Genomic DNA, 23970 nt, shown 5'->3' with positions numbered 1-23970 from the left:
ACCAGAATCGCAAAAGCTTCATCAAAGCTCTCAACCGAAACCCCAAGAAGCGAGCGAGCCCATCCAGACTCGCCCAAAGAGCGGCCGCCAGCAGACAGGCACAGCAGCAGCAGCAACTCGCTTGTGACACGCCCGCTGCAGAGCCAGGGAGGCAGGAGGAGAACACACACGGAGGGAGGAGTTTGAAGGAGAGGGGGGTTTCCTGCTGTTATGGAGGAAATTACTGTTCAAAACTATTGTTTAGATGTCTGACGTCTTACTGATGCCAAAAATGAATGGTTAAAGTGACTGTTCTATCGAATTTCACAAAAAGGCATTTTTCTCAGCTTAAATTTTCAGACGCTGAAACCATGCTGTATTCAAGTGCTAATGCCTACATAACTACTAACTCTACAAACTAACTCTTTTAGACAGATAAAGCACACATTCTATTAGTTCTTTTGAGATATTTTGTGTTCACAAAATCTTAGCAGAAAATAATCCTCGGCTGTTGAAAGATGAGCCAGAATCCTCAAAAAAAACCGTTGGCAGAAGCTACCTACAGTAAAAAAAAAACGGCTGGCAGTGAATGTGTTAAAGGCAACTTTTTACTGTATACACGACACAAAGCCTTCTCTCTACTTGCACTCTAAACCTGGACAGGGGGCTTTTTTTTTTGGGTTTGCATAGTAGCTGTCAGCAGTTAAAAGCGACGGTAAACATAAAAGTCTTTAGTCTATTTTTAAAAGTAAGTAAGGTTGGGGCAGATCTAAGGTCTTCAGGCAATTTGTTCCAGCTAGCAGAAGCATAGTGTGTAAATGCAGCCTTCCCGTGATTTGATTTGATCCTAGGGACAGTTAATAAGCTGGACCCTGTTGACCTAAGAGTTCTAGACGGTTCGTAGCGTGGGAGCAATTCAGCTATGTATTTTGGGCCTAGGCCATTAAGTGATTTATAGACTAATAACAATATTTTAAAATCTATTCTCTGACACACTGGCAACCAGTGTAAGGACTTAAGAACTGGAGTGATATGATCAGCTTTCTTAGTCTTCGTTAGAACTCTAGCAGCAGCATTCTGAATGAGTTGAAGTTGCCTAAGTTCTTTTTTGGAGAGACCAGAAAAAAGGCTATTGCAGTAGTCTAACCTACTATATATGAAGGCGTGAATTAGTTTTTCTAGATCCTGTCTGGACATGTATCCCCTAATTCTTGCTATATTTTTAAGATGATAAAAAGCAGATTTTCTAATTGACTTAATGTGGGAGTTAAAGTTGAGATCGGAATCAATAATAACTCCAAGATTTTTGACTTGATCCTTAGGCTTCAGGGATCGAGACTCAAGGCGTGCAGTGATTTTAAGCCTTTGTTCTTTGGGGCCAAACACGATCACCTCAGTTTTGTCTTTGTTTAGCTGTAGGAAATTCTGGCACATCCAGTTATTTATTTGATCAATGCACTGGCACAATGATTCTATGGTGAGGGAAGGGGTGGGGCTAGGGGAGGTTGTTGAGCTACCCCCAAACATTTCCTAAAGTGCCATAAGGCTGGATGGCCACACCACACCACACCACTGCCCTGTGGGCTTCAAGGTATCTGTGCCTGTATGAGTCTGGTAAGAGATGGATGTAGACTGCATCTTGACCTACATCCGTTATGTCGGAGCGGCATCTGGAAACTCATAAACACATTATTGAGTACCACAGACACACCATTATGTCCCTACAGGAGTATCGTTTAGGGATTATTGTTCATTGATTATTGCTTTTGTCACTTTTGTCACTGCAGCTTTCAATTATCATCCAGATTTATAAATCTCTCCCCCCTCTCTCTCTCTCTCTCTCTTTCTCTGTGTGTCTCTCTCTGTCTGTCTCTGTCTGTCTGTCTGTCTGTCTGTCTGTCTCTCTCTCTCTGTGTGTGCCTCTCTCTCTCTCTCTCTCAGGTTATCCAGAGCACATGACCATAGGTGACTTTAGGTGCCGTTTCCAGGCTCTGTCTCCTCCCATAATGAAACGCTACGGCTCGGTGTTTGTCACCCATGACGAGAGGAAGGTCAGGCTGCGCACACACGCACACGCACACACACACACACACACACACACACACACACACACACACACACACACACACACACACACACACACACACACACACACACACACACACACACATCTCCAAGTAAACAACACAGTCTGTGATGTTGTTGTTTCTCTCAGGCGGTGGAGGAGTTGCTGGTGGACTTGGATCTGGATAAAAAGAGTATAGTTCTGGGCGCCAGTAGGGTGAGGACATGTTTTCACTCTCATACATAATTAATCAATCAATTAGGTGACGCACGATGATATTGGCACGCCATCGGTATCGGCCGATAAAGGCTTTCAAATCAAATATTTGCATTGGCCAAAAATGAACATTACTGCCAATATGACAGGCCGATAAAATGACACTATCCAAGCCTGTTTACATAGAATGAATCTTAGTTTTGTTTGAAAGAAAATGGCATGTTTTACTTTTACATAACCTAAGTTGAAGTAGTTTTCTTATTTTGCCCAGTGAATGTGTACATTTTGAAAAGCAGTGTATTGATGTCTGCATCTGCCAGTGGGCCGTCATGATAAGAGTAGACATAATAATGTGTTAACTCCACTACAGGAGAGACTTAATGTTCTCTGAAATTAGGTGGAAAACAATTTGTGCATATATCAGTGTCGGCATCTGCATTTGACTGCGATCAGCCAAAAGAGTTTGAATATATCAGATATCGGCAAGAAAAAAAATATTGTGCATGCCTAAAATAAATGATATCTTGTTTCAGGTGTTTATGAAGCGAGGGGTGCTGCAGTACCTGGAGCAGCAGAGAGACCAGCTGGTCAGTGGCTGGCTATTCCAGCTCCAGGCTGCTGGGATTGGACATCTGGCCCGTCAGAAGTACCGCAACCTCAAGGTTAGCATGTTTCAGTAGCGCAACCTCAAGGTTAGCATGTTTCAGTAGCGCAACCTCAAGGTTAGCATGTTTCAGTAGCGCAACCTCAAGGTTAGCATGTTTCAGTAGCGCAACCTCAAGGTTAGCATGTTTCAGTAGTGCAACCTCAAGGTTAGCATGTTTCAGTAGTGCAACCTCAAGGTTAGCATGTTTCAGTAGCGTAACCTCAAGGTTAGCATGTTTCAGTAGCGCAACCTCAAGGTTAGCATGTTTCAGTAGCGCAACCTCAAGGTTAGAATGTGTCTGTGTGCCTGTCAAGGCGGTGTCTGTATGCTGGTAACAGGGAGCAGATATACTGGACAGTCCAGCTATAGCAAACCGCTGCTACTGTGGGTGTGGAGTGGCACATGGTCCAGGCGGAGAAAAAACAAAACAACTTTCATCCTTTCAGTGTGACATCTTTGTGTTAAGTGGACACAAATGCACAAACACTTTTTGCATTGGATTTGATTAATATTGTTATCAAAATTGAAAATATAATTTTAACATGTTGCAAATAACACTTCACTCAGAGTGCATTTTCCCAATGAATAAACAGTTGGGAATTTACATTGAATTTACAGTTTATGAATTATTTAACTTTTTAATGTAAAACACCCTATAACATTTTATTTACAAAAGATATCAAACAAGAGTCACTTGAGGTGCACAATCACTATGATGTAGTAAACATAACCAGCTATGCTAATGAGGTGATTTGTTTAAGCAAATTTTAATTAACTATTTGTATGTCAACATACCTGTCTTCACATAACACATGGGTGGTATCAATGGCCGTGGTTGTGGTTGTTGTTGTTGTTTTGTATAAAAACAGAAAAAAACAATTCGTTTTTTTTATGATTCAATCAAAATTCACCTTATAGAAGTTACAAATAATAGCAGTTTGCAGAAATATATTTGCATTCTGAAAAGCTAAATTGTGCTGAGATTGATAGTTTTTATCCAGACATTGTTGCCTAAAATCTAAAGTTAACAAGAGGAATGCATGCCATTACCCCCTCATATCTCATCAAATCAACCCAGTAACAGATCTGTGTGTGTGTGTGTGTGTGTGTGTGTGTGTGTGTGTGTGTGTGTGTGTGTGTGTGTGTGTGTGTGTGTGTGTGTGTGTGCGTGTGTGTGTGTGTGTGTGTGTGTATGTATGTGTGTGTGTGTGTGTGTGTGTGTTTGTTTGTTTGTTTGTTTGTTTGTTTGTGTGCGCGCGCATTCGTGTGTGTCTGTGTATGCGTGTGTATGTGTGTGTGCCCGTTCTGTGTGTGTCACCAGGTACAGCAGATGGCACTGAGCTGTGTACAGAGGAACCTGCGGGCTCTGAGGGCCGCGGCCAAGTGGAGCTGGTGGAAGCTTTTCTGCAGAGTGCGCCCTCTGCTGGACGTCAACATGGACAACCAGAGGCTCCGCGCCAAGGAGGTACACACAGAAACAAACACACACACACGCCCAGTTCAGACTAGACGCTCCGAGCTCTCGGCGAGGGTTTTTGGAGCTCGCCGACAACCCCGCCGATGAGTCACAGAGGTCCCAAAAGATACTGTATCTATCAGTTAAATATGTGGTCGTGTCAGGAGAGCCGTGTCATCACCGCGTTTCAGCCAATGAGAACGCAGGGAGGAAGACACGCCTGGGGTGATGTCTGCTGTCTGCTGCAGGCTGCAGGCAAGTGGTCTGCCGGAGAAAGTATATGGACCATAATTCTACCAGATTGGTACAAACCAATTGGTCCCCCAACCAAAAATCGAATTTAAAAAGCATTTAAGTGGCTATGCAAATCTCAGATGTTTCTCAGATCATTCTATTATCTATTGAAATGCAACATAATGTTTGAGATAGCAGTAAACTTAATCACTCTAACATCCAACCAAGTCTGTAGAATGGCCCATGTTGTGCGAGCGTGTGTTTAGAAAGATTGAAGCCGGTGTGAGAGTGTGTTTGACGGGTAGTGGGTCAGTACCAGAACAGGTCTTAAGTCTGAAAGCAGACCACACACACACATCACGCACGCACGCACGTGGACACACACACACACACACACACACACACACACACACACACACACACACACACACGCACACACACACACATAGGTGTAGTGCTGGTGTAACACGGGGGAACGGCGTTCCCACACTTCTCCAAGGGGTGTTTTGTGCGTTATTATTTACGACAGCCTGAAGAAGAGTGCGACTGCGACGTGTTATTATGGAACCCACCGCGGTTCTTCCCAAGGAAGAAAAACAACAAACACCTGAATAATGTCATGGGCAAACTGGAGGAGTGCAGAAACACCTGTTGAGCCGTGGGTGGCGGCAGTACAAATCAATTGGCAACTTTGACTCTGCGCATTGAAGCCGTGGTCTCCTCCCTGTGCGTAATTGGGCAGCGCCAGCTCACCTGATCCATCTGCTTTGATCTCTGTTACAGCCCCCGATTCGTACGCTACAAGCCGAGAATATGAACTTATATTGCTACAATTAACTCATTAATTAATTAATTAATTAACTGTGTAACAGAAGACATTCAGTGTGCACAGAATAATAGCCTACATTCTGACTGTGTGTTATGGAACGCATCTACCAGCGGCCACGACGCCACAACGACAACTGGGCCAAGTTAGAGAACGCGTGTTAAACCAGAATACGGGACTATCTGGAGACAACAAAACAAATGAAAAATGTGAGCTGGCGATGTTGTTTTGTTGTGGAATGCGCAGTGCATGGAGACCTGCATGCACGATGGCTGCCTTGACCCAATAGAGGTGACCTGCGCGTGTGCTGGGGGAGGGGGGTGTTCCCCATATAGGTGCGTTCCCCCACTTCTCCAGATAGCACTACACCTCTGCGCACACACACATGCACACGAACGCACACACACACACACACACACACACACACACACACACACTAGTTGAATAGCAGAAATGTGGTAGCATTGCCCCTTGAGATGTAGCTCTGGCTCCAATGCCTCAGTTGTGCAATAAGTGGGCAAATAGAAACTGGCTCATGATTACTCAGTCTCTCCTGTGTAGTGGGCTTTGGGTACGGAACCGGGCCAGACAGAACCAGTTACCTCACTCTCTCTCTCTCTCTCTCTCTCTCTCTCTCTCTCTCTCTCTCTCTCTCTCACACACGCACACGCACACGCACACGCACACGCACACGCACACACAGGTTTTATGTTGGCTGACAGTCAATGGTTGGCTGTTAAAGTAGCACAATTATGATACAAATAAACACATTTACCAAGTGTTTTGATCCTCTATTCATAGTGTTGCCATATGGCAACAATTACTTTGTCTCAATTTCACTAAAAGGCAACAATACAAAGTCCATGTTTTACGGTTTAGTTGTGAAAAGGGGGTCTTTGACTTTGAAGGACAAAAAATGGTTACATGACCAGGAACATTTGTTGCAGGAAATCCCAAAACAGAAATGCGTTCTGGGCCAAAAATAGAAAGAGCTGGTGGTGTGCAAGGAATGTGCATGCAGTAGACAGCAAACACATTAAATAAAAAAATTAAAACAAGGACAACTAGAGGGCACTAGAGGGTAAAGTGCATACCTCCGCCAACCTTTCGTGGTGTTACGTGCATGCATTTGCATCCGTTTCCTCCTGTCTCTCTTTTAGTCATAGTCATACATGTTGTTAAACATGTTTTGCTTTTGTGTTTTAATGTTTCCTTATGTGCTGCTTTGCGTTTCTGTCTGTCTTTTTGGCTTTTGATTCTGTGATCTGTTTGCATGCTTTCTGTTTGCATGCTTTCTGTTTGCATGTCGTCATGTTTGTATGCTTTGACATATGTGGTTTTAATATTTGATTGTGTGTCTGGTTCAAACTGTATTGCTGCTATCTTGGCCAGGGCTCCCTCGAAAAAGAGATCTTGTCATCTCAATGGGACTCACCTGGTTAAATAAAGGTTTAATAATAAAAAATAAAAAAAGGCAGTTAGGGGCCTTTTTGTGATTGGCGATGCCCATTTCCACACCCCCTGTTGGACAGTGGGCGTGGAAAGTTAATCAGTTCTAAGTTGGTCCATGACTTAACATGCAAATCCATTCATAACAGACAGACAGACAGACAGACAGACAGACAGACAGACAGACAGACAGGCAGGCAGACAGGCAGACAGACAGACAGACAGGCAGACAGACAGACAGACAGACAGACAGTCAGTCAGACAGACAGACAGACAGGCAGACAGACAGGCAGACAGACAGGCAGGCAGGCAGACAGACAGACAGACAGACAGACAGACAGGCAGTCAGTCAGACAGACAGACAGACAGACAGACAGACAGTCAGTCAGACAGACAGACAGGCAGACAGACAGGCAGACAGACAGACAGACAGACAGACAGACAGACAGACAGACAGGCAGACAGGCAGGCAGACAGGCAGACAGGCAGACAGACAGACAGACAGACAGACAGACAGACAGACAGACAGGCAGACAGACAGATGGGCGAAAACAAAACCGTGGAGGTAACAAGAAGGAATGACAAAATCCAAGCATAGAGGATATAACCTACACAGGCGCATCATGTTTACTCTCAAGACTTACCCTGCATTCATTCACAGAGAGAGAGAGGGAGAGAGAGAAGTAGTGATTGTGTGTGTGTGTGTGTGTGTGTGTGTGTGTGTGTGTGTGGGGTCTTTACATTCATTCATCTCAGCTGCACACCTCACAGACAGATCAGTAGCTACATTAAGTTGCACATTTAATCTGTTTTTATATAGTTTTCCATAACGCTCAAATGACTTGGACTCAGATGGAGGATGAATATAGTGCTCCTCTCTCTCCTCTTGACAGGATGAGATATCAGCTTTGAGACGACGGCTGGAAAAATCGGAGAAGGAGAGGAACGATCTGCGGCAGACCGCCGACAGCCTGGAGACCAAGGTGTGTGTGTGTGTGTGTGTGTGTGTGTGCACAGCAACATGAACATAGCCACCATGGCCCTTACCCAATAGGCAGCGAGAGTTCTCATTTTCTCACATTTAGGATAATGCAAATGACTAAGAACTTAAAATGCTGTATGCTAAATCGTTAGCGTCGGCCCCGTCAGAACTGTCTAGCTACCACAGAGACAGAGGTGACTTTGAGCCTTTGATAAGTCTGGATGAGGCTTCTCCACATCTTTGTACACTTGTGAGGACATTCTCCCGTCACAGGAAGAGAACACACACTCACACATGTTCCGTGTGTGTGTAGGTGACAGCGGCCGCGTCTGAGCTGAGCGACGAGCGTTTCCGTGGCGATGCAGTGGGACAGGCTCTGGACGTGGAGAGGACCGAGAGACTTCGCCTCAGCAAGGACAACAGATACCTGCAGGTTAGACTGACTCTGTCCACAAGGACAACAGAGACCTACAGGTTAGACTGACTCTGTCCACAAGGACAACAAATACCTACAGTACAGGTTAGACTGACTCCCCCCCTCTGCTCCTTCTCCTTCTCCTCTTCTCCCCTATTTTCCCGAATCCCTGCCACTTCCTGCTCTCCCCTCTCTCACATTCCCCCTGCTCTCCTTTCCCTGCACCCTCCCACCTCTCCTTCTCTGTTCTCTCCTCCTCCACATTTCCCATTTTCTCCCCACCCTCGCCCTAATCCGGGCCCGTATCCTACTCCCTCCCCTCCCCCAACCCTAGACCCTACCTCTACCCTGGCTCTCCCTCCCCTGCACCCTCCCATCTCTCCTTCTCTGTTCCCTCCTCCTCCACATTTCCCATTTTCTCCCCACCTCCTCCCTCTCACATTCCCCCTGCTCTCCCTCCCCTGCACCCTCCCACCTCTCCTTCTCTGTTCTCTCCTCCTCCACACTTCCCATTTTCTCCCTACCCTCGCCCTAATCCGGGCCCGTATCCTACTCCCTCCCCCAACCCTAGACCCTACCTCTACCCTGGCTCTCCCTCCCCTGCACCCTCATCTCTCCTTCTCTGTTCTCTCCTCCTCCACATTTCCTATTTTCTCCCCACCTCCCCCCTCTCCTCCCTCACATCCCCCCGCTCTCCCTCCCCCCTCCACTCTCCTGCTTTCTCCTCTTCCCGGTGTTTCTTCCTCTTCCCCCACTACTCTAAAGCATAGTACACATTCTACTCCAAAGCATGGCACCCACTCTATCCCCTCCAATATTTCGCCACTATTTAAAGCATGGCACCCATGCTCTTAGTATTTCGCCACTATTCAAAGCATGGCACCCACTCTTCCCTAAAGCAAGGCACCCATAAGCTCTATATGTGAACATGTGCTTATTTGGCAAAAGGACTCACTACTAAAGGCTTGCAGCCAATTAAATTAGGCATAGTTTGGTTGCTAAGAAATTGACATATGTCCGTTTGCAAGATGTGCGTCTATATTTCTCATTCTCTCCCCACCTCCTCCCTCCCCCTGCTCTCTTCTCCACCACACACCCCCCCTTCCCCTCTCCTGCTCTCTCCTCTTGCTCCTTCCCCACCTCCTATACCCTCCAACATCTCCTATTCCCTCCCCACCCCATCACTCTCTCACATTCCCCCTGCTCTTCTCCCTTCTCCTGCTCTCTCCTCTGCTCTCTCTTCATTTCTATATTTTCTATATTATCAATTGTTCAAATGTTATCTTTATTCTGTATATTCTTGTTACTGTTGTGTCAGCTAGAATTAGCTAGACATACTTTCTGTGAAGCCCTCTGAGACATGCTTGTGAATTAGGGCTATATAAATTGACTTGACTTGACTTGACTTGACTGACTCTGTCCACAAGGACAACAGAGACCTACAGGTTAGACTGACTCTGTCCACAAGGACAACAAATACCTACTGTACAGGTTAGCCTGACTCTGTCCACAAGGACAACAAATACCTACAGGTTAGACTGACTCTGTCCACAAGGACAACAAATACCTACAGGTTAGACTGACTCTGTCCACAAGGACAACAAATACCTACAGGTTAGACTGACTCTGTCCACAAGGACAACAAATACCTACAGTACAGGTTAGACTGACTCTGTCCACAAGGACAACAGAGACCTACAGGTTAGACTGACTCTGTCCACAAGGACAACAAATACCTACTGTACAGGTTAGCCTGACTCTGTCCACAAGGACAACAAATACCTACAGTACAGGTTAGACTGACTCTGTCCACAAGGACAACAGAGACCTACAGGTTAGACTGACTCTGTCCACAAGGACAACAAATACCTACAGTACAGGTTAGACTGACTCTGTCCACAAGGACAACAGATACCTACAGGTTAGACTGACTCTGTCCACAAGGACAACAAAGACCTACAGTACAGGTTAGACTGACTCTGTCCACAAGGACAACAAAGACCTACAGCACAGGTTAGACTGACTCTGTCCACAAGGACAACAAATACCTACAGGTTAGACTGACTCTGTCCACAAGGACAACAAAGACCTACAGGTTAGACTGACTCTGTCCACAAGGACAACAAAGACCTACAGTACAGGTTAGACTGACTCTGTCCACAAGGACAACAAAGACCTACATTACAAGTTAGACTGACTGTCCACAAGGACAACAAAGATGTACAGGTTAGACTGACTGTGTCCACCAGGACAACAGAGACCTACAGGTTAGACTGACTCTGTCCACAAGGACAACAGAGACCTACAGTACAGGTTAGACTGACTCTGTCCACAAGGACAACAAATACCTACAGTACAGGTTAGACTGACTCTGTCCACAAGGACAACAAAGACCTACAGCACAGGTTAGACTGACTCTGTCCACAAGGACAACAAAGACCTACAGTACAGGTTAGACTGACTCTGTCCACAAGGACAACAATGACCTACATTACAAGTTAGACTGTCCACAAGGACAACAAAGATGTACAGGTTAGACTGACTGTGTCCACCAGGACAACAGAGACCTACAGGTTAGACTGACTCTGTCCACAAGGACAACAGAGACCTACAGTACAGGTTAGCCTGACTCTGTCCACAAGGACAACAGAGACATACAGGTTAGACTGACTCTGTCCACAAGGACAACAAATACCTACAGTACAGGTTAGACTGACTCTGTCCACAAGGACAACAGAGACCTACAGTACAGGTTAGACTGACTCTGTCCACAAGGACAACAAAGACCTACAGGTTAGACTGACTCTGTCCACAAGGACAACAAATACCTACAGGTTAGCCTGACTCTGTCCACAAGGACAACAAATACCTACAGGTTAGACTGACTCTGTCCACAAGGACAACAAATACCTACAGGTTAGACTGACTCTGTCCACAAGGACAACAAAGACCTACAGTACAGGTTAGACTGACTCTGTCCACAAGGACAACAAAGACCTACAGTACAGGTTAGACTGACTGTCCACAAGGACAACAAAGATGTACTGGTTAGACTGACTGTGTCCACCAGGACAACAGAGACCTACAGGTTAGACTGACTCTGTCCACAAGGACAACAGAGACCTACAGGTTATGCCGACATTTTATTCAGGCGACCAGAGGGCTTTTACATTACAACCCTGAAATTGGTGACTACTGTATATCCTCTTTTATCTTCAAACATCGGGAATAATCAGGGAATCCAAATAGTACGACCAATGTTCCTGTTGTCAGTTTGCTTGAGGAGTGTCTGCCCTCCTCAGACAAGTTCACACAATCTCACTCTTCTGTTTCCCCCCCCCCCCTTTTTATCTCAACACTAGGCTCGTCTGGACCAATGTAAGGTCACCATGGAAACCCTGGAGAAGCACCTGGAAGAGGAGAGACAGAAGGTTCAGCTGAAGGAGAGTCAGACAGGGCCAGCGACAGGTGAGTGAGCACATTACAACAATATACCAAGCTCAACTTGTTAAGTGATGAGAACATAAGTTGGGTTTCCATCCACCTGTTTGTATGTGAATTTTCAATTTGCGCATAAGAAATCTGAGTGGAAACGCAGCAAAATTCGGGGGCGGGGGGAGATCTAAATATTGCAAAAAAGTTTAACTACCAATAAGCAGTAATTAGGAGGTTATTGAGTTAAAACACGTACTGTAGTTAATCACCTATTGTAGTAGTTGTAGAATATGGTCATGCAGAATAAGGCATTGATAAGTATTTTATAATAACTTATAAACAGTCAGTAAGCAATCTGGGAACCCAAAGTCTTATCAGTCTGACAACTAATATGACTCTGGGATAGACGGACGATATTTCGGGGGTTTTGTTGTAGAGGGGACGTCCCGCCTCTTCTGTCATTGTTTACAGTCCGACGATGTCTCATATGCAGCTACTTATTTTTATTATTAGCTGAAATGTCGTCTGGACCTACAAACGATCTGGACCTACAAACGATCTGGACCTACAAACGATCTGGACCTACAAACGATCTGGACCTTCAAACGATCTGGACCTACAAACAATCTGGACCTACAAACGATCTGGACCTACAAACGATCAGCTCCATCTCCAGTCTCTCGTCTGGACCTACAAACGATCATGTCGTCTGGACCTACAAACGATCAGCTCCATCTCCATTCTCTCTGGACCTACAAACGATCAGCTCCATCTCCATTCTCTCTGGACCTACAAACGATCAGCTCCATCTCCATTCTCTCTGGACCTACAAACGATCAGCTTCATCTCCAGTCTCTCTGGACCTACAAACGATCAGCTCCATCTCCATTCTCTCTGGACCTACAAACGATCAGCTCCATCTCCATTCTCTCTGGACCTACAAACGATCAGCTTCATCTCCAGTCTCTCTGGACCTACAAACGATCAGCTTCATCTCCAGTCTCTCTGGACCTACAAACGATCAGCTCCATCTCCATTCTCTCTGGACCTACAAACGATCAGCTCCATCTCCATTCTCTCTGGACCTACAAACGATCAGCTCCATCTCCATTCTCTCTGGACCTACAAACGATCAGCTTCATCTCCATTCTCTCTGGACCTACAAACGATCAGCTCCATCTCCATTCTCTCTGGACCTACAAACGATCAGCTCCATCTCCATTCTCTCTGGACCTACAAACGATCAGCTTCATCTCCAGTCTCTCTGGACCTACAAACGATCAGCTCCATCTCCATTCTCTCTGGACCTACAAACGATCAGCTCCATCTCCATTCTCTCTGGACCTACAAACGATCAGCTTCATCTCCAGTCTCTCTGGACCTACAAACGATCAGCTTCATCTCCAGTCTCTCTGGACCTACAAACGATCAGCTTCATCTCCAGTCTCTCTGGACCTACAAACGATCAGCTTCATCTCCATTCTCGCTGCAATTGGACTGTAAACAATAACCGCGCCGCGCAGTAGTCATCCACTATACAGCGGTCAATATTAGTCACCAGACTGATAAGACTCTGGGTGCCCAGATTGGTCAATAGGCTACTAATATGCAGCTGGTGAATACGTGTACCTTCATATAAATTGTCACCACGTATTTCATTCCAACTAAACACTACTTTAACTAGTTAGTACAGCTTCCACCGATGAGGAGGAACTGTGGTTGCAAATCAATACAAACCTGCATTCTCTTGGGCCACACAATCAGAGACCAGGGGTGGAAGGTCAAAACTAATGGAGAGGCACTCATCATACTGACAAAGCCCCTCCCACTCATCATACTGACAAAGCCCCTCCCACTCATCATACTGACAAAGCCCCTCCCACTCATCATACTGACAAAGCCCCTCCCACTCATCATACTGACAAAGCCCCTCCCACTCATCATACTGACAAAGCCCCTCCCACTCATCATACTGGCAAAGCCCCTCCCACTCATCATACTGACAAAGCCCCTCCCACTCATCATACTGACAAAGCCCCTCCCACTCACAATACTTACAAAGCCCCTCCCACTCATCATACTGACAAAGCCCCTCCCATTCATCATACTGACAAAGCCCCTCCCACTCAGAATACTTACAAAGCCCTTCCCACTCAGCATACTGACAAAGCCCCTCCCACTCATCATACTGACAAAGCCCCTCCCACTCACAATACTTACAAAGCCCCTCCCACTCATCATACTGACAAAGCCCCTCCCACTCACCATACTGACAAAGCCCCTCCCACTCAGAATACTTACAAAGCCTCTCCCACTCAGCATACTGACAAAGCCCCTCCCACTCACCATACTGACAAAGCCCCTCCCACTCAGCATACTGACAAAGCCCCTCCCACTCAGAATACTGACGAAGCCCCGCCCCTCCCTCTGTCCGCAGACAGTGAGCTGGCCCTGCAGCTGGAGTGCTGCCAGACAGAGGTGGAGTTTGTCCGCCGGCGACTCAAGCAGAGCGAGGAGAAACTGGAGATGGAGAGACAGACCCGACAACAGCTCGACAGCAAGGTGAGGCGCCACGCATCCACCTGCACCGCAACACGGACGACACATTTCAATGACTAACGCTGATTTGAGAACACTCTGTGTGCGCCAAGGCTATTATAGCTTTGCATTTTTCATTCGTTTTTATTTTTCTTGTTTTGACTTTCTGTTTTCAATTTTAGCTTAGTTTTGATTCGTTTTTAAAGCCGGTTTGCTCGTTTGGTTTATTTTTTATTAGTTTCAGTTTAGTTTTAGGCTTTATTGTAATGTAAAACTTAGTTTTTGTTTTTATTTCAGTAAACAAAAACGTAATAACCTTGGTGTGTGTGTGTGTGTGTGTGTGTGTGTGTGTGTGTGTGTGTGTGTGTGTGTGTGCGCGCGCGTGCGTGCGTGTGTAGGTATCCGCTCTGCAGGCCCAGCTGGAGCAGTCCAGGAGGAGTGTGACAGAGCTGAAACGTCAGTGTCGCCGCGTGACCTCTGACCTCCAGGACGCCCGAGTCCTGACAGACAGCCTGCAGAGCCGCATGCACGAGGTCGACCGCAAGCAGAGACGGTGAGTCCTGACAGACAGCCTGCAGAGCCGCATGCACGAGGTCGACCGCAAGCAGAGACGGTGAGTCCTGACAGACAGCCTGCAGAGCCGCATGCACGAGATCGACCGCAAGCAGAGACGGTGAGTCCTGACAGACAGCCTGCAGAGCAACATGCACGAGGTCGACCGCAAACAGAGACGGTGAGTCCTGACAGACAGCCTGCAGAGCCGCATGCACGAGGTCGACCGCAAACAGAGACGGTGAGTCCTGACAGACAGCCTGCAGAGCCGCATGCATGAGGTCGACCGCAAGCAGAGACGGTGAGTCCTGACAGACAGCCTGCAGAGCCGCATGCACGAGGTCGACCGCAAGCAGAGACGGTGAGTCCTGACAGACAGCCTGCAGAGCAACATGCACGAGGTCGACCGCAAGCAGAGACGGTGAGTCCTGACAGACAGCCTGCAGAGCAACATGCACGAGGTCCACCACAAACAGAGACGGTGAGTCCTGACAGACAGCCTGCAGAGCCGCATGCACGAGGTCGACCGCAAGCAGAGACGGTGAGTCCTGACAGACAGCCTGCAGAGCAACATGCACGAGGTCCACCACAAACAGAGACGGTGAGTCCTGACAGACAGCCTGCAGAGCCGCATGCACGAGGTCGACCGCAAGCAGAGACGGTGAGTCCTGACAGACAGCCTGCAGAGCAACATGCACGAGGTCCACCACAAACAGAGACGGTGAGTCCTGACAGACAGCCTGCAGAGCCGCATGCACGAGGTCGACCGCAAGCAGAGACGGTGAGTCCTGACAGACAGCCTGCAGAGCAACATGCACGAGGTCGACCGCAAGCAGAGACGGTGAGTCCTGACAGACAGCCTGCAGAGCCGCATGCACGAGGTCGACCGCAAGCAGAGACGGTGAGTCCTGACAGACAGCCTGCAGAGCCGCATGCACGAGGTCGACCGCAAGCAGAGACGGTGAGTCCTGACAGACAGCCTGCAGAGCCGCATGCACGAGGTCGACCGCAAGCAGAGACGGTGAGTCCTGACAGACAGCCTGCAGAGCCGCATGCACGAGGTCGACCGCAAGCAGAGACGGTGAGTCCTGACAGACAGCCTGCAGAGCCACATGCATGAGAGGTCGACCACAAGCAGAGAAGGTGAGTCCTGACAGACAGCCTGCAGAGCCGCATGCATGAGAGGTCGACCACAAGCAGAGACGGTGAGTCCTGACAGACAGCCTGCAGAGCCACATGCATGAGAGGTCGACCACAAGCAGAGAAGGTGAGTCCTGACAGACAGCCTGCAGAGCAACATGCACGAGGTCGACCACAAACAGACGATACGTGTCCCACCGTCTCCCTTTAGTCTCGCTTGCCAGACTTCCCTCCCTGCCGGGAGAGAAGTCTGGCTCCATGGAAACAGGCTGCTGGTATCAGCTCTGCAATTGGTGGCGACCATTTCAGACGGCAGCAGAAGAAAATCCCTTTCCGCTCCCCACAAGCTCTGCCATTGGCTCCAACCCGCTCTGACTGTCCGGCTGCGACCATATATGGATTTCCTTTCCGCTCCCTCCGTGTCGAATCTGTCGATCTCAAATGCCTCTGCTGCTGTGAAACAACAACATCTGAACAACGCTGAAAACGATAGGATCTGGAATGTGCCTGCTTGGTACTTTGGGTGTTTGGTTGTAAAAGTAAACGGAGCCTTTCCCCCGCTATACCAGAGTGCCAGGCAGCCAGTACAGTACAGCCAGACTCTCCCCCGTTATAGGGAGAGAGTCTGGCAAGCGAGACTATTTAGCCTTTAACACCAAGATATTGTCCAATCATATTAGTGTACCATCATGTTGGTTATATCTCTTCTCTCACTGCAACTCAATCGCCAGAATAACAATGTCAGCATTGTAAGAGAGACCATTTACACCTGGCGTTAACATGTGTTACATTCTGTGATCAGATTGCAATCAGATCAGATTGTATTTGATCACTTCAGCCGAGGACACATTGCATTTACACTTGTGTTCAATGTGTACACAATGCATCCCTGACCACCTCCGGAGGTGGTTTGGTCGATCAGATTGCAATCCTTCTTCAATGTGTTTTGGGGGTGTTTACACCTGTACCTCAAGTGATAAAAACACAATCTGATTGCAATCTGATCACAGAAAATATACATGTTAATGCCAGGTGTAAATGGCCTCAGTGTCAACAATCGAGGGACACAATCTCAACGTGAAATTGAAAAAAACAGCGGTTAATTTGAAAACCTGTGTGTGTGTGTGTGTGTGTGTGTGTGTGTATGTGTGTGTATGTGTACGTGCATTGTGTGTGTGTGTGCAGGTTTGACAGTGAGTTGACTCAGGCCTTGGAGGAAGCTGACAGTGAGAGAGAGCACAAGGACAAAGCCATACAGGAGGGCACGGCTCTGGGAGCTGAAATATACACTCTGCGTCGCCACCTACAGGTGTGTGTGTGTCGCTGTGGAAATTGTGCCATGTAATGTGTGTGGGAAGAGGCCCCGCCCACACTGTGATTGACAAGTGATGTGTGGGAAGAGGCCCCGCCCACACTGTATGATTGACAAGTGATGTGTGGGAAGAGGCCCCGCCCACACTGTGTGATTGACAAGTGATGTGTGGGAAGAGGCCCCGCCCACACTGTGTGATTCACAAGTGATGTGTGGAAAGAGGCTCCGCCCACACTGTTTGATTGATAGCCTATCAATCAAACAGTGATAGGTGATGTGTAGGAAGAGGCTCCGCCCACACTGTGTGTGTGTGTGTGTGTGTGTGTGTGTGTGTGTGACTGTCACACTGTGATGTCACTGTTGGACAATGTGACATCATCAGTGATGTGATAAATTAAGCTGTTTATTAACATTTTGCACTGAGTTGGGGCGCACGCATCTCCGGGTATGGACGGATGGATGAATCGGTAAAAGCGCACTTTCAAAATTCACTCACAATATTGCATAATCTAAGATATAATTATGCTGCATTATGATTTCGCTCACAAAGTAAAAAAATATGTTAATAATTTTGCACTGTGACCTTTTTACCTTGTTACGCTCTGCTCATTTATTTTGTGTATGTTTCTGTGTATGAAATGTTCTATACAAATAGACTTGCCTCATGCACATGTCAACACACATCACTGTATGGCAGCAGTATAGATGATGATGTCACTGAAACTCATTTGCATATGAAAAGGATTATGGGAGGCTCAAATCACAGCTTTTCATAGGCAAGTCAAGTGTCTCATTTCTGGTTGCTCACAAAACATACTTTTGGAGTGCCTTGCTCTGTGCGTGTGTGCGTGTCTATGCTCCCTCTCAAACGGCTGGTACCTACCTGAACTCCGTGAAAAAGACAAATATGCGCACATCCAAAAAACGTACAGCTTGACAAAGATCATGTGAAGATCGAAACGTTGCAAATAAAAAAACATTGATGGAGCCTCAGTGTGCGGACTTTATCTTTTTGTTATACCTACCTGAACTCCCTCATTCAGGTCTGTGCTCCCTCTCGCTCACTATGCTCTGCCAAGGAGCGGCGCCTGGTGCTGCCACCACAAGGCCCTAAAGCTTAATTTATACTTATTATAAAGTGTCGCTCAGCACATGGTCGCAGACGAAAAATAAAGTGTCGCTCATGTTGCTGCATTTATGCTTCTCTCCGCGGCGCAACGGTCACGTGACGCTAGAGACAGAGGGAGGCAGAGAACTAGTGCAGTGCAGACAGGCAAGAGAGGGAATGCTGTCAGTGAACCCACGTCGGAGGCAAGATGTAACTGCAGCCGCATATAACGACACACAACCACACAATCACCTCCTCTCTCTCTGGGAAGTTGGTCACGGTGTTCTTTGTGATTTTCACGAAGTCATACATCAAGGACATGCTGATAAAAATACCGGAGACACGCTCATTAATTTCATTTCAGCGAAAACTAAAACAAGGAAGTCGCGCGTGCCCGTCTATATAGCCAATCAGACTTGCGCGACATTATGTGACGTAGTCAGCGACACTAGACATTTCACTAGGTAGCAGACGCTGCTCGCAGACACTTGAAAGTGTCGACTCAAGTCCTCATTTCTGTCGGCGACCGTTTCAAAAGTGTCGGCAGACGAAGCATAAATTGGGCTTAAGTCTCTTGTCCCGGTGCCAGACTCTTCTTCTGTGGTTCCTCAGTGGTGGAATGACTTACCAAACTCCATTGTATTTAGACGCCACAGTCTTTAAGAAACGGCTAAAGACACCAGCTCTTTAGTCAACAACAACATCTTCTAATCTAGACTCACCTGATGGACTGTGTAATCCCCCAAAATCTATCTCTGCCTCTCTGCACTGCCTTGTAGCACCTTCTGTTTGTCCTGTTGGACCAGAACTTAGTGTTATAGAGCCCGACCGATATATCGCTCCACCGATATTATCGGCCGATAACCGATATATCGGTATCGGCCGATATGTCGATATTTTTTTATTTTGTCTTTTTTTAAGTCATAGACAACACGTTGTGTATATTTGATCTTTTTTCTTAACTCAAGTTATATTTTATATTCTATTTGTGTTTTTGTATTTCTAGTTATTTATAATGATTAAATCCCCAGTTAAGTTTACCGTTTCATTGGATTGATGTCAATTTGGACAATAAAGTTTATTGATAAGCTGTAAAATATCCTCCCTACATTACATATCTCAAGTCATGTCAAGTCATATCTTTGTCAAGTGTTTGATATTTGAGGGATCATTGCAAAAACATTGTGTAATATAATGTGTATATTTAATATAAGCATATCGGCCGATATATCGATATCGGAATTTTTTTACTCCCTGATATCGGTATCGGCATCGGCCTCAAAAATGCAGTATCGGTCGGGCTCTAGTTATGGCACTTACTCTCGTTGCTCTCTCCTGACTAGAACCGTGCTTGTGTGTTGTGCTAAATCTCAGACTGTTTGTACGTCGCTTTGGATAAAAGCATCTGCCAAATGACTCTGAATTGGAATTGTGTGCGTGCGGCGGTGTGTAGGAGAGCCAGTCGGAGGCGGGCCGTCTCCAGCAGCAGAAGGAGGAGTTGTGCGCTCAGATCCGTGACCTCAGCCTGCCCGTGGACTTCGCCTCCGACTCGCTGCCCGACCTCAAGAAGCAGCTCCGCCTCCTGGAGAGCACGGCCGCAGAGAGAGCCGAGGAGATGGCCAAGCTGACCGCCAAAATACAACAGCAGCAACAGGTACTCACTCGCTCTGCGTGCGTGTCTCCCGCCGGCTGTGGGTCCTTGTTTCACGCCTTTCATCCAAACTCTTTTTCATTGTTGTCTGTGAGCTTTTGTAAAGCCTGCTAGTTCTCATTATACAAATCCTGTGTTGCAACAGTAATTAACCTTGATCTGTATCAAACTATGCCCTGTTGGGTCATTGAGTTTGAGAAAATGTTGGCCTAGAAAGTCCTTGAAAAGTCCTTGAATTGAAGGGTGTGGGATGCCTGCCTCACACACACACACACAGACACACACAGACACACACACACACGAGGCGATTGTCAGCCAGTGCTCTCTCCTGTAGGTCCACATGCGCTTTGAGATGGAGATGGAGAGGATGAAGCAGATCCACCTGAAGGAGCTGGAGGATAAAGAAGAGGAGCTGGAGGACGTGCACAAGTCCTCTCAGAGACGGGTAGGTCAAAGGTCAACACTGCTGCTATACAACTTCGTCGGACCTATTGCAAATAGTTAATAGATCCCTTGTGACCGGCACTTTTCCTGAGTCCCTGAAAACTGCAGTTATTAAACCCCTACTAAAAAAGCGTAGCCTTGATGCATCGGTAATCAGTAACTACAGACCAATATCTAATCTCCCCTTTATAGCCAAAATAATTGAAAAGGTTGTTTACCTACAACTCAATAGATTCCTAACCTCAAATGATCTCCTAGATAAACTCCAATCAGGCTTTCGCCCCCATCACAGCACTGAAACCGCGCTTACTAAAGTCATAAATGACATCAGAATGAACACAGACTCAGGCAAAAATTTGATTCTAGTGCTACTGGATCTTAGCGCTGCATTTGACACTGTTGACCACTCAATTTTATTGGACAGACTGGAAAACTGGGTTGGGCTATCGGGTACGGTCCTCCAGTGGTTCAAGTCCTATCTTCAAGACAGGAAGTACTTCGTCTCCATTGGCAATTACACATCTGACCTAACTAGGATGACCTGTGGGGTGCCTCAAGGATCCATTATGGGGCCCGTTCTCTTCAACCTTTATATGCTCCCTCTAGGCCTAATTATGCAAAAAAACAAAGTAGCCTATCATAACTATGCAGACGACACTCAGTTGTATATAACTCTTTCCTCAGCTGACTATGCCCCCATAGAATCATTGTGCCAGTGCATTGATCAAATAAATGACTGGATGTGCCAGAATTTCCTACAGCTAAACAAAGACAAAACTGAGGTGATCGTGTTTGGCCCCAAAGAACAAAGGCTTAAAATCACTGCATGCCTTGAGTCTCGATCCCTGAAGCCTAAGGATCAAGTCAAAAATCTTGGAGTTATTATTGATTCCGATCTCAACTTTAACTCCCACATTAAGTCAATTAGAAAATCTGCTTTTTATCATCTTAAAAATATAGCAAGAATTAGGGGATACATGTCCAGACAGGATCTAGAAAAACTAATTCACGCCTTCATTTATAGTAGGTTAGACTACTGCAATAGCCTTTTTTCTGGTCTCTCCAAAAAAGAACTTAGGCAACTCCAACTCATTCAGAATGCTGCTGCTAGAGTACTAACGAAGACTAAGAAAGCTGATCATATCACTCCAGTTCTTAAGTCCTTACATTGGTTGCCAGTGTGTCAGAGAATAGATTTTAAAATACTGTTATTAGTCTATAAATCACTCAATGGCCTAGGCCCAAAATACATAGCTGAATTGCTCCCACGCTACGAACCGTCTAGAACTCTTAGGTCAACAGGGTCCAGCTTATTAACTGTCCCTAGGATCAAATCAAATCACGGGAAGGCTGCATTTACCCACTATGCTTCTGCTAGCTGGAACAAATTGCCTGAAGACCTCAGATCTGCCCCAACCTTACTTACTTTTAAAAATAGACTAAAGACTTTTATGTTTATCGTCGCTTTTAACTGCTGACAGCTACTATGCAAACCCAATGAGTCCTCTATAAGTTTTAGCTCTTTCTGCAACTGCTGCGCCTGCTGCCTATTGCACTTTTTTATACTCTTTTTTTTTAAAGTTTTGTTGTGATGCTTTTAAATGTCCATTTTATTTCTTCTTTTCGTTTATTTTCCTGTAATACACTTTTTATACTCTTTTTTTTAAAGTTGTTGTGATGCTTTTAAATGTCCGTTTTACTCTCTTCTTAACCATTTTATGTGAAGCACTTTGAATTGCCTCTGTGTATGAAATGTGCTATACAAATAAACTTGACTTGACTTGACTTGACAACTAGCTCACAATTGGGGTTGGTCAAAATCGGCCCAATCCGGCTACTCCTCAGCGTTAATGTGTATGTAAAAACTGTTGTCTGTTAAAAAAGAAAAGAAAACTCTGGCGGACCACTAGGCGGAGCCACAGTTTGGGAACCAATGGTGAAGCCATCATTAGAGTCATGGTCTTCAAAATGCTCTTGTTCTTGGTCTCTGTCTAGATACTGTACACATATCTAGACAAGTGATATGAAATGTACAGTATGTATGTGTGTGTTATTCTGGTCACCAGGCTAATTATTCCCTGGTTTCCTGGTACATTGAACTGTTTATTCATCATCTCATATTTGTGTGTGTGTGTGTGTGTGTGTTTGTGTGCATCTGTCCGTCCGTGCGTGTGTGTGTGTGTGTGTGTGTGTGCGTGTGTATGTGTTTATCTGTGTGTGTGTGTGTGTGTGTGTGTGTGCGCGCGCACACGCGTGTGTGTGTGTGTGTGTGGGCCAGCTGAGACAGTTAGAGATGCAGTTGGAGCAGGAGTATGAGGAGAAACAAATGGTGGTTCATGAGAAGCACGACCTGGAGGGACTCATCGCTACTCTGTGTGACCAGGTACGCAACAAACACACATGCATGCACACACACACACACACACACACGCACGCGCGCGCACATGCACACAGACACACTTTGTCTGCCTTTAACAAACTAAAATCAAATAAATCTCTTGGCTTCTTCCTGACACATCGTAGATTAATCACAGATCATTTTGGATCAATGCTGTCTGGCTGATGATGACATGTCACCTGTTCAAAGCAGCCATACTGTCTGCCGTGAGGAGGTGGCAGCTCGTTCAACACGCTCTGTCTCTGTCTCTACATACTGTCTGCAGTGAGGAGGTGGCAGCTCGTTCATCATGCTCTGTCTCTGTCTCTACATACTGTCTGCAGTGAGGAGGTGGCAGCTCGTTCAGTACGCTCTGTCTCTGTCTCTACATACTGTCTGCAGTGAGGAGGTGGCAGCTCGTTCAACACGCTCTGTCTCTGTCTCTACATACTGTCTGCAGTGAGGAGGTGGCAGCTCGTTCAACACGCTCTGTCTCTGTCTCTACATACTGTCTGCAGTGAGGAGGTGGCAGCTCGTTCATCATGCTCTGTCTCTGTCTCTACATACTGTCTGCAGTGAGGAGGTGGCAGCTCGTTCAGTACGCTCTGTCTCTGTCTCTACATACTGTCTGCAGTGAGGAGGTGGCAGCTCGTTCAGTACGCTCTGTCTCTGTCTCTACATACTGTCTGCAGTGAGGAGGTGGCAGCTCGTTCAACACGCTCTGTCTCTGTCTCTACATACTGTCTGCAGTGAGGAGGTGGCAGCTCGTTCAGTACGCTCTGTCTCTGTCTCTACATACTGTCTGCAGTGAGGAGGTGGCAGCTCGTTCAGTACGCTCTGTCTCTGTCTCTACATACTGTCTGCAGTGAGGAGGTGGCAGCTCGTTCAACACGCTCTGTCTCTGTCTCTACATACTGTCTGCAGTGAGGAGGTGGCAGCTCGTTCAGTACGCTCTGTCTCTGTCTCTACATACTGTCTGCAGTGAGGAGGTGGCAGCTCGTTCAGCACGCTCTGTCTCTGTCTCTACATACTGTCTGCAGTGAGGAGGTGGCAGCTCGTTCAGTACGCTCTGTCTCTGTCTCTACATACTGTCTGCAGTGAGGAGGTGGCAGCTCGTTCAGCACGCTCTGTCTCTGTCTCTACAT

At 46.6% G+C, this 23970-nt stretch overlaps 1 protein-coding gene across 1 annotated transcript in view; it reads left to right on the top strand.

The window, feature by feature from the left end:
* myo18b (myosin XVIIIB) overlaps nucleotides 1-23970 on the top strand; it is a gene marked incomplete at its 5' end in the record, with an annotated part of 78947 nt that overhangs the window by 28067 nt on the left and 26910 nt on the right. Inside the window, 13 exons of the mRNA XM_083641057.1 lie at nucleotides 1921-2030; nucleotides 2195-2260; nucleotides 2794-2922; nucleotides 4228-4371; nucleotides 7765-7854; nucleotides 8167-8286; nucleotides 11631-11736; nucleotides 14141-14265; nucleotides 14640-14794; nucleotides 17119-17242; nucleotides 19807-20007; nucleotides 20339-20449; nucleotides 22727-22831. Coding sequence (XP_083497183.1) covers nucleotides 1921-2030; nucleotides 2195-2260; nucleotides 2794-2922; nucleotides 4228-4371; nucleotides 7765-7854; nucleotides 8167-8286; nucleotides 11631-11736; nucleotides 14141-14265; nucleotides 14640-14794; nucleotides 17119-17242; nucleotides 19807-20007; nucleotides 20339-20449; nucleotides 22727-22831 — 1586 coding nt within the window. The remainder of the gene's footprint in view (nucleotides 1-1920; nucleotides 2031-2194; nucleotides 2261-2793; nucleotides 2923-4227; nucleotides 4372-7764; nucleotides 7855-8166; nucleotides 8287-11630; nucleotides 11737-14140; nucleotides 14266-14639; nucleotides 14795-17118; nucleotides 17243-19806; nucleotides 20008-20338; nucleotides 20450-22726; nucleotides 22832-23970) is intronic.

This window comes from Poromitra crassiceps (genome assembly GCF_964638095.1).
Source record: "Poromitra crassiceps genome assembly, chromosome: 8".
Classification (NCBI taxonomy): domain Eukaryota; kingdom Metazoa; phylum Chordata; class Actinopteri; order Beryciformes; family Melamphaidae; genus Poromitra; species Poromitra crassiceps.
Note: the sequence above shows the minus strand (reverse complement) of the source record. Positions and strands in the feature narration are given on the sequence as shown.